Source organism: Diceros bicornis, chromosome 23 (assembly GCF_020826845.1).
Source record: "Diceros bicornis minor isolate mBicDic1 chromosome 23, mDicBic1.mat.cur, whole genome shotgun sequence".
In the NCBI taxonomy this organism is placed as follows: Eukaryota; Metazoa; Chordata; class Mammalia; order Perissodactyla; family Rhinocerotidae; genus Diceros; species Diceros bicornis.
In genome coordinates, this window is record NC_080762.1 from 18700830 (window position 1) to 18716913 (window position 16084).

The 16084-nt window shown below is 37.8% G+C and overlaps 1 protein-coding gene across 2 annotated transcripts in view; it reads left to right on the forward strand.

The window, feature by feature from the left end:
- Nucleotides 1-16084, forward strand: part of ROS1 (ROS proto-oncogene 1, receptor tyrosine kinase) — a 110822-nt gene that overhangs the window by 48336 nt on the left and 46402 nt on the right. The window contains exons 19-26 of one of the 2 annotated variants that reach the window (XM_058566836.1): nucleotides 3357-3574; nucleotides 3899-4059; nucleotides 4431-4575; nucleotides 6771-7033; nucleotides 11093-11156; nucleotides 11470-11672; nucleotides 13238-13443; nucleotides 14327-14613. In XM_058566836.1, coding sequence (XP_058422819.1) covers nucleotides 3357-3574; nucleotides 3899-4059; nucleotides 4431-4575; nucleotides 6771-7033; nucleotides 11093-11156; nucleotides 11470-11672; nucleotides 13238-13443; nucleotides 14327-14613 — 1547 coding nt within the window. The remainder of the gene's footprint in view (nucleotides 1-3356; nucleotides 3575-3898; nucleotides 4060-4430; nucleotides 4576-6770; nucleotides 7034-11092; nucleotides 11157-11469; nucleotides 11673-13237; nucleotides 13444-14326; nucleotides 14614-16084) is intronic. The other variant, XM_058566837.1, reaches the window with a different exon arrangement.

Sequence of the window (16084 nt, forward strand, 5' to 3'; positions counted from 1 at the left end):
TTATATCAACTATGGCATACAAGTCTGGCTAATTTCCCACCTGTGAACCATGAAAAACTGATTGTTCCTGTCCCTTGAAATGTATGGTATGGGCAATCTGATTGCCAAAAGAATCTGTCTGTGAGGTATAGACAGTGTTGAAAGTGACAGTGTCCTGAAGGACATGGTCCATTCTCCGTGTCTGTACATCCCAGAGGGCTGGCTAGCTGGCACTCTTTGAGAGCCCAGCTCCTTAAGCTTCCAGAGAATCAATGTCATTGGACTGAGCGGGTGGAGGAAGAAAGTTTCTCCTTTAAAAGTACATTTCCTCATCTCAAAGTTAATAATGTTTCCTTGTATGTGTGCACAGTGGAGTGCAGCAGCTCTTGGCAAGGTTACACAAAGGGCAGGCACAAATGCTCTCCAAGTAAGTCTTGCCTTTTTATCACATCAGGGAAAAAAAAGCTGTACAAAGAGACAGGGATTCCAGAACCACCTTACAAGCAGAAAATTTTTCCTTATATGTAATCAGAATTCCTTCTCCTACATTTTAAATTTCTTGCCTTTGGTCTAGATCAGCACTGTCCAATACAAATATAATGTGAGCCACGTATGAAATTGTAAATTTCCTGGTTGCCTGGTTAAAAAAAGTAAAAAGATACAAGTAATTTATTAATGAGTTATTTAACATTCTTTTCTCATATTAATTCTTGGATATCCAGGCTGTATTTACACATACAGCACATCTCACTTTGCGCACTGAGTTTTCATAGGAAATACTTGATCGGTATTTAGATTTTAGAAAATTTGCAGTTGAAAAAGTTGATTTACATCCCCAAGTTTTTACAAAATACTGAAAGTTTTCTAATAAATCATACATATGGTTCATAATATATGAATAAAATATTAGTTTTAAAATGTAACCTAAATTAATTACAATTAAAGAATATTAAAAATTCAGTTCCTCAGTCGTACTAGCCACATTCCAAGGACTCCATAGTCACATGTGGCTAGTGGCTACTGTGTTGGACAGTGTAGTTCTAGCTTGTAGAACTACAAGATTAGCTGTTTGCTGTCACTCAACGTGTTCTGAACTTGACAACTGTAACGGAGCTGCCTGTCAAACTGCTCTCCCCTCTCCTATGTACATCTATTCCCTTTAGTTTCTAAAAGAGTGAATCTAATACCAGTATAACCACATATCTGACTTGGAGGTTGAAAAGGTTGCACCTGTCATAAAAGTTCAGGCATATTTAGTTAGGTTAAGACTGACTATATTGCTCCAAAGGAGCCTACTCCTTGCTGTTCCCACTGCCTGAAAGGTCCCCCAATTCTGGTTCCCTTGGTTAATTTGTGTTCAATCTACATGGCTCAGCTTAAACATCATTCTCGAAGAGAGACTTTCTCTGACCACATCGCATTAGGTCTCCTTGTTAAGGAACCCATTCTACCTTTCCTCTTACAATGCCATTCAACAGTGTAGTTATTTACTCATTACCTGCCTTTTTGGCTAGGCTGTATATTCTATGAAGGCAGGGGTATATTTGTCTTATTTGCCACTGTGTTCCTAGTGGCTAGCACAGAACTAGACACGTAACGTTTATTGAACAAACGAATGAATAAATGAACCCTCCGTAGAGTAGCCTCAACTGACCTCTATACATATCTCATGCTTCATAGAAGGGTTTACATTGTTATGATTTTTTTGTTGAGCTTTGATTTAAATCCAGCTTTACCTGTTGCTGAGGACTGAAGTGTTTGAAGTACTGACTTCCTGAAAGTGAGGAGGTTGTGCCGAAGTTGTGCTGAAACCCAGAGGTCAAGATTTTTGGGTCAGGGGGCCGGCCCAGTGGTGCAAAAGGTTAAGTGCATGTTCTCCGCTGCGGCGGCCTGGGGTTCACCGGTTTGGATCCCAGGCGCACACCGACGCACCACTTGGCAAGCCATGCTGTGGCAGCATCCCATATAAAGTAGAGGAAGATGGGCATGGATGTTAGCCCAGGGCCAGTCTTCCTCAGCAAAAAAAGAAGAGGATTGGCAGATGTTAGCACAAGGCTGATCTTCCACACACACACACACACAAAAAGATTTTTGGGTCAGCCCAGGAGATTTTCACTGGAGAGGAGTCTTCAGCTGGAAATGAGAGGCAATCCAGGTTAGTAGCAACTAAGAGATATCCAGTCTCACTGGGGAAATCTTCTGTCGTGGGGACTGTTCTGGGAATGCTGGGACAAGCAAGCAGCCCCGTGAGCAAGACTACCACGAACACATTCACAGGATGGATGTAGGCTGCAGTAGCTCTGTGGGTGGTCCAGAAGGGCCAGCCTTCTCAGGCCAAGTGTCCTGCTTGGTGAGCTTCCTTCCACCTGGAATTTGGTTTTGTATATCTCACAAGGTCACTGGAAACTTCTAATGAGTAGTAAAACAATAAAGTATAAAATTAGACAAGTGGGTGAAAGTCCAAAAGACAAACCAGATGCTGTTTTCACAGTTAAGTAAGTGTGAATAAATAGTATTTTACTAGAAAAAGGACTATGGGAATAGTACCAGCGAAAATAATTCTTAATAAGGTTCACAACGCCCAGCTATGGTCCTCTGAGGTAGTTTCAGTTTTCGCAAGGAGGTATTGTAAAAGTCTCAAAACAAAACTTTTATTTATTTTGATTTTAAGTGTAACCCTTTATACTTTTCTAAAGAGGGGAATGTCAACACTTTCAAGAGATTTAGAGAAACAGTTAAAAAAAAAAAAGTCAAACCACCACTCCAAAAGTCGGACAATCATTGAGATAGTTTTTGTTGAGTACTAGGCAATTGGAGTAATTTTAGAAACAACCAAGTAGATTTTTAAAGTAAAAATTATTGAAAAATTGCTTGTCATTGAGAAAAAACTCTAAAAGCAATTTAAACAATAGCAATTAAAACAATACTTGAATTCCCTGGTCTGAAAAGGAACATTTTGACTAAGCTATAGAGGTTGATAAGTATCACTGAAGTAACAGACAGTTGTGAATAGTATAAAATGAAGGACCAAACAGGCTAAAATAATGAATGGTAAGTAAATACGATGACTAACCAAGAATAGGTGGGAGGCAAAAATCACAACTATTTATTAAAACCTGTGCAACACTCTTGCCATTGCAATATCATATTAACAAGAAAAGCCCTAGAAAATTTGCTTTAGGTATACTTTAAGAAAAATGTAAAAAATCAACTTAATATGGAACTAAGAATAGTGATAATTATTGTCGCAAAGTATTTCCTCTTTGTTTTCATATACACAAACACACACACTCACAAATACACATTCTCTCCAGTACTTGACTGTACCAGCCCTTGCCCCACTCCAGATATACACACTAATTGGTGTCATGTTTTAGCAGCGTTGGGAATACCACCATCACAGAATTTGCAGCCTGGAGTACTTCCGAAATTTCCCAGAATGCACTGATGTACTACAGTGGCCGGCTCTTCTGGATCAATGGCTTTAGGATTATCACAGCTCAGGAAATAGGTCAGAGAACCAGTGTCTCTGTTTTGGAACCAGCCAAATTTAATCAGTTCACAATTATTCAGACATCCCTCAAGCCTCTGCCAGGTATAATATTTTCTTCCTGCTTACCCTCTCTCCTCCCTACTTTCTGTTAAATAAATGTTTAGGTTGGGTTTTTTTCTTAAGAATTATGTTTTAAGAGGAAAAAAACTTTAGTAGTTTCTGTTGGTTTGCTTGCAGTCAGTTTACTCTTAACTCAAATTTACAGCCTGAAACAGTCAGAAAAAGATGATTTTCAGGATCTATTAAAGGAAAGGAAAATTTTGTTTTGGTGCTAATTATTAGTAATTTCTATTAATTTTCCATGTTTTCTATGATGATTGATAATCCTAAATTCTTTCTCTCTCTATTCTTTCTTTCACCCCCTAGGGAACTTTTCCTTTACCCCTAAGGTTATTCCAGATTCCGTTCAAGAGTCTTCATTTAGGATTGAAGGAAATGCTTCACGTTTCCAAATTCTGTGGAATGCTCCCCCAGCAGTAGATTGGGGAGTAATTTTCTACAGTGTAGAATTTAGTGCTCATTCTAAGGTATGGTGTTGGTTCTAGTAACTTCCATTTCTCAGACTGTACCATCCTCATCAGCCCTGCCTGCACTGATTTCTGCTTTCTTCACTTAGCCAGCCCATCTCATTTCTTGTTCCCATAGTATTTGGTTATTAAGATTATTCCTGAGAATCTTTGTTTACAGCCAGTCTCTGACTCCTCTGTGGTTAGTGTTAACAACTGGTATATTAGATACGCTTTAGCTGGTCTATATGGAACTTACCAACATTAGCACTTCCAAAATTGCAAGGTTTGACTTTACGTGTGAACCCAAATTTGGAGATTTTAGTTAATTAGGAATAAAAGATTTTATGATTCTCTCCCTAAGAAAATAATGTTTTGTTCTTATATTTCAGTTCCTGGCTACTGAACAACAGCTTTTACCTGTATTTACTGTGGAAGGGCTGGAGCCCTATGCCTTATTTAATCTTTCTGTCACTCCTTATACCTACTGGGGAAAGGGCCCCAAAACATCTGTATCACTTCAAGCACCTGAAACAGGTACAGGGGCTAAAATCTCTAAAAAAATTACAAGGCAGAATCTTGCGTTCCATGATCTAGAATGGATAGTTAATAATTTTTAAAAATAACTTTCAGTTTTATAGATGTTTTTAGATTCAATACCCTTTCAACGACTTTTTGGAAATTAGAAGGACATCATTAAAATAAATCTGGATAATTTATTCCAAAAGAAGATTTCACAGATTTCTTAAAGACTGTTTCACTTGATTGTAATGGTATATAAGATGCAGAAACCTGTTTTGAGTAATTTGTGAAATGCTCCATAAAGAGAAAATGGGCATTTAAGAGAAGAGAGAGTTTTGTGAAAGGCAGGCTTATTGGGAAATGTTCTCACAGATGGTAACTCAGAATCTTCTGTAGGTGAATAACTGATGTCTAAATTCAATGTTTTTCTTGAGAATATATTTTTTAAAGGATAATAGCCATATTTTTACATGTGTATATTACTTTAAGGTGTACAAAGCACATATATATGTATCACTCCTTTATTAAACATTTATTACATACCTAGCATGTGTCAGAAACATCATTTTATTTGATCCTCACATAGCTCTGAGGTGGGTAGGACAAGTGTCATTATCTCAATCATGCAAATGAGAAAACAGAAGCCCAGTGGTTGCCCAATGTAAAATAACTGGTAAGTGGCAGGGCTGGGACTTAATCTGGACTTTTCATGATAGTTTTATCAAATCTCCATTCAGTTGTTTTTGCAAATGTTGGCAAATAAGAGTATCATATTCCTTTAATTTATATAAATTTCCTAGCACAGGACCTGGCAGGTGGTAAGAGCTCAATAAACATGGACATCCATTCACCATTGCATTTTTTTTACTGTTAAGATTCTTTCATCAATATTTACCCGTGAGTCTCATAACAGGAACATAGCGGAGCCTGGGCAGGTTCTGAAGCAATTAGCATTTGGATCCAGGTATGCTGTCTTTGAGATTGTCTCGGGATGTCAGCTTTGGTTGGATTCTTCTGTGGAAATGGACTTGACTGCATCCATCAGGGGATGCGCTGGGAGCTAGGCTCACCAGCACGCTGCTGGCTGTTGGGGGCAACAGGAAGAATGATAAGATTTGGCCCTTGCCTTCAGGAAATTTACAATGTAGTTGGGAAATTACTCTAATTGGCAAATATTTATTAAGCACTTACTGTGTGCCAGTCCTATTCTAGATTTGAGGGGATTTAACAAGGAATAAGAAAGGGTGCTTTCTCTGATGGAGCTCAAAAGACAGTAGAGAGAGCAACACATATGCTGCTAACAATAGAAGAAATAAGACAGTGAGAACTGAGTAGCTATGACGTATGTAGCAACAGATAAGACAATGGAATCTTCACCTATCTCAAGCTGCTCAGCATTCTCGGGAGAGGGCAATGCGGCAGACTAGTGTGGCCAGGTAAGGTCTTTGGGGAGTGGAAGCTTTAGCTGGGTTCTGAGGGATGAAGCAAGAAGAGGTATCCCATGTAAGTACAATGTAAGAAGGCCTGGAGATTGCATAATTATGGGAGTGTTGAACATTAAGAAACAATGTAATTGGGAGGGGGAGGGGACCTTGTAGAGGAGTTCTAAGAAAGAAGAGGGATATCTTGGATGGAATGACTTGGAAATCAGGCAGAGGAATTTCTCTTGATTAAGAAAGAGAGAAATTAATTAAAGGCCTGGGAGAGACTAAATTGCTTGGTTTGGATCTAGAATAAATGGTGACCCCCAAACCATACTCTCGGAGTACTTCTTGCCTCCTGGGAGAGTTCAAGGTGAGAGGGCCTGGACCCCTGATACACTGTATTTTACACTGTAAACTGGCTAAAGGCTGGATAGAGTTACTGCCTTCCTTCCTGGTGACTTTGTCAGGATAAGAGTAAATACCATATGTTTTAAGGAAAACCAGCCACCTTCCATCTATACAGGGCACAGACAAGAAAGATGTGCCTAGGTGATAGTAAGAGGGATTTGGGTTGGAGATGAGGAAGATTTGCTGAAATATCAGGATTTGGGTTCCTGAAGAAATCTATGGAATATTCTCTCCTGAAGATCTTTAAGAATATGATAGATGTACCTCAGGTGTCTGGAATGAGAAATATTTATTAATAAGTTGCTCCAGACACCCATCATGAGTGGTAAAAGTCAACCTTACATTCTTTTCTGCCCCGTCTGTGTCTTTGCTTTTCAGTTCCATCAGCACCAGAGAATCCCAGAATATTTATATTACCAAGTGGAAAATACCACAACAAGAATGAAGCTGTGGTGGAATTTAGGTGGAATAAGCCTAAGCATGAAAATGGTGTGTTAACAAGATTTGAAGTTTTCTATCAAATATCCAACCAAAGTGATGAAAACAAAACATTCGAAGACTGGATTGCTGTCAATGTCACTCCCTCAGTGATGTCTTTTCAACTGGAGGGCGTGCGTCCTGGGTACACTGTCGCCTTCCAGGTATGAGAGTGAAAACAGGGATATGCGGGTCATAATAGTGCAAACGGAAGGTGGATTAAAGAACTGGGTTAAGAATTCTGCCACTCTGTAAATAATTTGAGGTACAGTGTGATCTCAGAGGTCAAGTGGGCAGCAAGAGTTACAGAGGGGAGAGGGGACAGCTGGGGTAAAGGACATCTTGACAAATTTCTTACTTTCAGATTCAGAACAAACCATTATCATTATTATTTTATTGAGGTCATAATAGTTTATCACCTTGCAAAATTTCAGTTGTACATTATTATTTGTCAGTCACCACCTATATGTGCCCCTTTACCCCTTATGCCCACCCCCCAACCCCCTACCCCTCTGGTAACCACTAATCTGTTCTCTTTGTCTATGTGTTTGTTTATCTTCCACATATGAGTGAAATCATGTGGTGTTTGTTTTTCTCTGTCTGGCTTATTTCACTTAACATAATACCCTCGCAGCCCATCCATGTTGTTGCTAATGGGACAATTTTGTCTTTTTTATGGCTGAGTAGTATTCCATTGAATATATATACCACATCTTCTTTGTCCATTCATTAGTCGATGGGCACTTGGGTTGTTTCCATGTCTTGGCTATTGTGAATAATGCTGCAATGAACATAGGGATGCATAAGCCTCTTTGGATTGTTGATTTCAAGTTCTTTGGATAAATTCCCAGTAGTGGGTTAGCTGGGTTGTATGATATTTCTATTTTTAATTTTTTGAGAAATCTCTATACTGTTTTCCATAGTGGCTGCACTAGTTTGCATTCCCACCAGCTGTGTATGAGGGTTCCCTTTTCTCCACATCCTCTCCAACATTTGTTATTTTTTATCTTGGTGATTATAGCCATTCTAACAGGAGTAAGGTGATATCTCATTGTGGTTTTGATTTGCGTTTCCCTAATGATTAGTGACATTGAACATCTTTTCATGTGCCTATTGGCCATCTGTATATCCTCTTTGGAAAAATGTCTGTTCATATCTTCTACCCGTTTTTTGATTGGGTTGTTTGGTTTTTTTGTTGTTGAGCTGTATGAGTTCTTTATACATTTTGGAGATTAACCCCTTATCTGATATATGATTTGCAAATATTTTTCTTCCAGTTGGTGAGTTGTCCTTTATTTTGTTACTGGTTTCCTTTGCCTTGCAGAAGCTCTTTAGTCTTGATATAGTCCCATTTGTTTATTTTTTCTTTTGTTTCCCTTGCCTGAGTAGACATGGTATTCCAAAAGATGCTTCCAAGACTGATGTCAAAGAGTGTACTACCTATACATTCTTCTAGGAGTTTTATGGTTTCACATCTTACCTTCAAGTCTGTAATCCATTTTGAGTTAATTTTTGTGTATGGTGTAAGATAATGCAAACCATTATTTTTTGACTTGATCACTATAGGCCATTACCATGGTAGGTGCTTTTATATCCTTTATTTGATCTCATTTGATCCTCATACTGTCTGTGAAGAAAAAGCCATGTCCCTGGGTGTATCAGTGAATTACTGAAGCTGCATGGGTAGGAAGTGGTGTGCTGTAGTCCAGCTTCTAGAATCCTTTCCACCATATCACATCACTGCTATGAATCATCTGGATGCCCCAACTCAGAGCTCCCAATGGAAATGAAAACTCAGAGTCTGGGTAGTTGACATCTCACAGTTATCACTTAGCTTCTGATAGAGGAGAAAGTCAGAGAGAATAGGAGTCAAGAAAAAAATAAACCTACTACCATCCTCTTTTTAGAATTTTAAATTTAATATGCAATAGCTTTCCTCTTATGATAGACCACTTGATGATTTTCATATCCTCATTAAATATTAGGCTTGTGTCAATGTTGTACAGATTTTGAGTTATTTTCCATTTCTTTTGGGGGAACATAATGTTTTGGAGAGTGATTTTAGAGATTTGAGTCTCCTAAGGATCTGTTTTCTTTTTGTAAAATTCTAATTTAATAATTATTTTGATAATATGTTAGGTCTACATATACTAATCAAAAAAGTTGTACATACAAGACAAACGAAACCAGAATCAAGATGAACAGACAACCCACCAGCTGGGAGAGAATATTTGCAAAACATATATCTGACAAGGGGTTGATCTCCATAATATATAAAGAACTCACACAACTGAACAACAAAAAACAAACAACCCAATCAAAAAATGGGCAGAGGAAATGAACAGACACTTCTCCAAAGAAGATATACAGATGACCAATAGGCACATGAAAAGATGTTCAGCATCACTAGTCATCAGGGAAATGCGAATCAAACAACACTAAGATATCACCTCATGCCCGTTAGAATGGCTATAATCACCAAGACAAAAAACAACAAATGTTGGAGAGGATGTGGAGAGACAGAAACCCTCATACACAGCTGGTGGGAATGCAAACTAGTGCAGCCTCTATGGAAAATGGTATGGAAATTCCTCAAAGAATTAAAAATAGAGATGCCCTATGATCCAGCTATCCCACTACTGGAAATCTATCCAAAGAACCTGAAATCAACAATCCAAAGAGGCTTATGCACCCCTATGTTCATTGCAGCATTATTCACTATAGTCAAGAAGTGGAAGCAACCTAAGTGTCCCTCGACTGATGATTGGATCAAGAAAATGTGGTACATATATATACAATGGAATACTACTCAGCCATAAAAAAAGACAAAATCGTCCCATTTGCAACAACATGGATGGGCCTGGAGGATATTATGTTAAGTGAAGTAAGCCAGAAAGAGAAAGACAAACACTGTATGATCTCACTCATATGTGGAATATAAACCAACACATGGACAGAGAAAACCGTATTGTGGTTACCAGGGGCAATGGGGGTGGGGGGGCACAAGGGGTGAAGGGAGACATATATGTGGTGATGGACAAACAAAAGTGTACAACCCAAAATTTCACAATGTTAAAAACTATTAAAACATTGATAAAAAAAAGTTGTACATAAAAGTTAAAGATAATACACATTCTTATTTGTTAAGAGTTATGTGAGTTCTGGTTAAGAGTCTCTCTCTATAGTATATATAGTTTCAAATCTCAGTCACCACAGAACTGTGCAAAGTGATATGCATGGATATGCATTAGTTTTACCTTACATGGTCCTGTGCAAAAGTGAAGACTGCTTGATATACATATGCACCGTGAAATATATATGTAATATATATACACACACACACCATACACAGATAGTGATATATAGAATATAGCAAAATGTGTTTAATACTAGAAGTATAATAGAAATAATCCAATATTTTGTTGATTGAAAGGGCACTTGAGGGTCTATCTTTCAAGGCCATCATTATGGATGTCAATTGTCTTTATAGATCATTGTACATATACAAGAATCAGAAATGGAAATGATTTATTATACAATAAAAGACATCTAATAAAAATTGTTTAAAAAAACTGCTGTTAGGATGCCACGTGGCTCAGTGAGAAGAAAAGTATACAGACCTCAGAAGACTTGGTTCTTATGTCAGTTCCTACATGTGTCATTGTGGATAAATTACTTACCTCAATTATGATCCTTGTCCAGTTTCTACTCTTAATAATTGTGAGGATCAAGAGATAATGTGTGTAAAAGTAGTTTGAAATGTAAAATTCATTTTCAAATATAAGGTTTAATTATTATTTTCTTTTTATAAATCTCCTGTTTAAAAAGTACATAAATTTATTTGAGGCTTCCAGTTGTTGAATTCAAGATAAGTGGAAGTTTACCATAATCTGTATAGTTTTATTTCTGTTAAATGTTGTATGTAACTTAATTTTTTAAATAGCTGAAGACATTTTTAGAAATTTGAATTTTTTGCTGTAAAGATTTGTGCCAGTTTGACTTTTCTAGATAAGAAAACCCATCAATATGAGTATCGGGCAATATTTTTCCTCTTAGTGACTTATTGATATATACTTAGATGTAAATAACTATTTGAAACTATTAATAATATGTGTCAGGAGTGTGAAATGAAACACTCAATAATTGATCTGTCTCAGAACTTAATTATTGCCGCTGAGGACACTGTTGAATGCAAATTTTTTTGTATTCGCTTCTTTCTTTAGGTTCGGGTCTTCACATCCAAAGGACCAGGACCATTTTCTGACATAGTAAAGTCCAAAACATCAGGTATCTGTTCTCTAAAATCTGTGCAAATAATAATTAGTGTTTTAAAAACATTTTTGATCCTTGGTATTCTCAGGGATGTGAATGCTGTGTCTGAGCTGAAGTTAAAGTCAAATAAAATAATCAACTTTTATCATCACCAAACATGCTTAAACAAAGCTAGGCTTAGAAAGCCTAGACAGTCTCTATTGAGGTGTATCAGATGAACCCAAAAGGGATCCGTGAATTTTAAAACAGCCTGATATTGAATCAAGGAATTTTACTAAACTAAACTTATTTTTCTCATAAACATTATCAACTTGTTTTTTGTTTTCAGAAATCAACCCATTTCCGTATCTTATAACTCTTTTTGGGAAGAAGATAGTTTTGTCAGATATGGATCAAAATCAAGTTGTGTGGATGTTTTCGGCAGAAAGAGACATCAGTGCTGTGGGCTACACAGCTGATAATGCTATGGGGTATTATGCTCAAGGAGACTCGCTCTTCCTTCTAAACATGCACAATCGGTCCAGCTCTGAGGTATTTCATTATGTAATTCTCTCTATGTAAAGTATTTGCATATTATACTACCCTGTAATTAAAATGACTGGCCAGTGATTGAGCCATTAAGATTAGAATGGTTCAAAAGGGCAGATGTATAATTAGTCACAAATGAATACAGATTAGATTTTGGGCAAATGTCATTCAGGATTAATTTAGCAAACAGTTATTAGGCTTAAGGTATTGTGTTAGTTCCTGGGATATAGATTAAAAAAATCACAGTCCTTGAACAAACCCAGTCAAGTTTGAGTGTAACACTAGGGAGACAGTATTGATAGTGACTAAGTGGGTGAGGTTTGGAATCTAACAATCTAGAATTTAATTCCGGCTCCACCACTTACTAGATCTCTGACCATCAGCGAATTATTTAACCACTATGGTTAGGTAGTACCTCATCATAGGATTCCTGTGAAGATTAAATGAGATAATCCAAGTAGGGCACTTAGCACAATGCCTGGCATGTGGTAGGCATTCACTGAATGTTAGCTAGTAGAGAAGACAGACAGAAGAGAGGATAAATGCTATCTATGCTGAGGGCAGGATGCAGTGGAATCACAAAGAATGGATGCTCAATCCGGGTTGGAGTGGTGGTGGGCGGTGTAGGGAAAGACATCTTGGGTACAAAGAAGATGTGCCAGGTGAAGGTGGGGGAAAGCTGATGGAGTAGGAAGTGCAAAGGCAGAGAAAGAAGAGAGCCATAGCATGTTCAGGGAGCTATAAATAGATGGAGCTTGGAAGGCAGGTGGGGGTGAGGGTGGATGAAAGGCAGGTGGCAAAGCTGGAGAGGTAGACAGGAGCCTGAATATAATGGGCTTCCTTCACTGTGTTGAGTCGAGTGTCAATCTGGAAGCCAACATCAAGCCGTTAAAGAAATTTAGTAGGTCATTAACACGATCAAGCTGTGTTTTAGAAAGACCTCTCTGTTAGCAGCATGAGTGATGACTTGGAGAAGGTTAAGTCTGAGATAATTAGGAGGCTTTCGCAGAAATCCAGACAGGAAATGTTAGGCGGGAAATGAGAGGCAGTGAGGTGAGAAAAGAGAGGATAAATTGAGGAGATATTGAAAATGGCACTAATTTACTATGGGTAGTAATGGGAGGAAGAAGTCCAGGATGAACCACATTTGTCAGGCTTGCTGCTTGGATGAGTGTTGGAAATCCATAAAAATAGAAAGTGCAGGAGAGAAGGAGGTGTGGGGGGTGGGGTGATGAGTTCTGCTTTCTGGAATCACCCGTATGGAGGTGTTCTGTAGGCGGTTTGATGTTTAACTCAGTTACTCAATGAGGGATCTACACTGAAGATGTGGGTTTGTAGCACTGGTCTATGGATTATAGTTGAAGCCGTGGTAGTTGAAATTAACCAGAGAAAATATACAACGTGAGAAGAGAACCAATGTTACAATGGCACACAATCCAGAGTTATTAAGGTTTTGGATTACAAAGAGAATTGTGGTAAAGAAGTAATATGAGTGATTACAGAAAATTCCTCAAATATGAAGAAAATGACCACTATCTTCTTGGCTGTGTTTTCTACCTATTGTTAAGATTTTCCGAGATGCACTGGTTTTTGATATCACAGTTATTACAGTTGACTGGATTTCAAGACACCTCTACTTTGTGCTGAAAGAATCCCAAAATGGAATGCAAATATTTGATGTTGATCTTGAACACAAGGTGAAACATCCCAGGAAGCTAGAAATTTGCAACAGAAATTCAACAATAATCTCTTTTTCTGTATATCCTTTTTTAAGGTATGTTAAGTGTATCTGTTTCTATTGTGATGAAATAGACATAGACATTTAATGTAATATCTTTGGTTTAATATTAAAAGTCAATGATGGGAAAATAAGTGCTTAGAGTTCTTGACTCATTATATTAACCTGTAGTAAGTAATTCTACATATAAATTATGAGCCCACAACCACAAATATGTAAACTTAATCCATACTGACAATTCGGCTAACCTAAAGTTAGATTAATTACCAGCAGGAAATCAAAGCCGATTTTCATACCAATGAATTTAATAATGTTCTCAGCTGATAAGGACAAGAAGGAAATTGAGGTAGTGGCGGGAGATGAGCAGGATAGACGGGCAGCATGTCTTGCACAGAAAAAGCTATTCTGGGCTCATCCATCTTTAATTAATGTCCACATAAGGTGAATTTTAAGGCTTCCATTCAGCAACTGAAAAGCAGTTTCTCAGGCTGGAGAGATATATTTTGTTTGTGCCATAGGCATAGTTACAGTTTATTTTGAAACTAGATTGTTAGCTAGTATTAAGAAGCAGAAACAAACTTGAGAGGAGGGGAATGGACACGGGTGTTGATGAAAAGTATGCAAATATATTTCATATTCACAGCCATTAATGAGCCATTTAATACAGCACCTAAGGTCATTATAGTCCAAGGCTTTAGTTGTAAACACATTTATTGAGAAATCATTGGAAAATGCTACAATCTAGACTTCTTGTGACATTCTGCATCTCAAAACAAGGTTGTCGGACACTCGGACATGTTCTCTCCAAAGGCTGCATTTGTCCCCCAATCATTAGGAATGATTCATCTTCATTAAAAACTAATATTTGCAATGATATGTTTTACTCACTAAGTTGGAGAGTCTTTTTTTTCCCCTGTAGTCGCCTGTATTGGACAGAAGTTTCCGATTTTGGCTCTCAGATGTTCTACTACAGTATTATCAACCAGACCTTGCACCGCATTCTGCTTCCCACAGCCACAAACCATCCAAATGGAGGGGGCCAATGTTCTTGCAATGTGACTGAATTTGAGTTGGGTGGAGCAATGACTATTGATACCTCTGACCTAAAGAACCCACAGATATACTTTGTCAAAGGGCAAGAGATCTGGGCCATGGATCTGGAAGGATGTCAGTGTTGGCAGGTTATCATGGTGCCTGCTTTGCTGGGTAAGACACCCATGTGTGTACATAGATCTTCATTAGTAATGGCAGCCCTTCCTGTCCCATTAAAAAAGGCTTACATTTCACATATACTCGGAAGAATATATACATGGTATTTGCTCTGGCTCATGCCAAATGTTCTTGTAGAATTCAAATCAAGTTGTTTCCAGGCAAATTGTATCTAGGCATTCACATAATTTTCTGGATCTGTGGGTTGTTTTTTTTGTTGTTGTTATTTTATAATTAAAAATAGAGCTACAATTTATTGAGCTTAACTGTATATTCTAAGCATGCTACTATGAATGCTACTAAGTGCATTACCTCATTTAATCTTCAAAATACCTTGATGAAGTAGATACTAGTATCCTCATTTTACAGATGAAGAAACTGAGGCTTAGAAAAGTAAGGTAACTTGTCCAAAGGGCCATAATTAGTTAGAAGAGGAGCTGGGGTTTGAGACTGGGCCTTACTAGAACATCCATGATCTTACTGGCAGTCTTCTACTTTGCTTCTGTTTTGATGATCCCACTGATTCCACATTCAGCATGAGTTTGTCAATTCTCGACAGGTCTACCTGTTGAAATTCACATGCTTGTGGAGGAGGAAATATTTGAAAGTCTGAAGTGATTTGGAAGTCTCCTAGTTAGGAGTAATTGCAACAGAAAAAAATACACTCTAAATACCCCCTTATATTCTTAACAGTCTGCTCCTCACTATCCAATATAGTAACTGCTAGTGACATGTAATGATTTAAATTAAAATTAATTAAAATTAAATAAAATTAAAAATCTAATTTCACAGTCACACTAGCCACATTTTAAGTACTCAAAAACCATAAGTGGCTAATGGTTACTGTAATGGGCAGAATAAATATAAAATATTTCCATTATCAAAAGTGCTATTGGGCATTGCTGGTCTACATACTGAAGTTTTGAAATTGCCAATATGTGTGTGTGTGTGTGTGTGTGTGTGTCTGTGCATGTGTGTTATAACTGCACATATGGTTTTGTTGACATGTCACCCAGAGCCTTTTAGAAACATTTCCAATGTACTTTCAATGGGCTTGAGAGTAGAGATAATGTTTTGAACTTCTCTTATTATGAGAATTACTTGTTTCTGTTGAATCTATACAAAAATTCTTCCCTTGATCAAACTTTAGTTAGGCTTCTCTGAGCCCTTTTCTCAACTTAAGGCCTCGACCTTGGCCTTCTGTGTCCATCCTTGCTGAGTCTAGTTTTAGCAAGAATTCCGCTAAGTCAGTTTAGACAGAATCCTCCACCCCCAATATCTGATCAAGTTCTTCATCTCCCACCTTTGATGCTCTTGGCCTGCCTTTAGCAAAAATCCTAATAGGCCAGTTTACCAAGAATCCCCCTACCCTCGATGTCTCCTCTTAGTAATCTTCTATCTACTAACCCCTCACTCTGCTTGTTGGCTATAAATCCTCAGCTGTCTTTGTTGTATTTGGCGTTGAGCA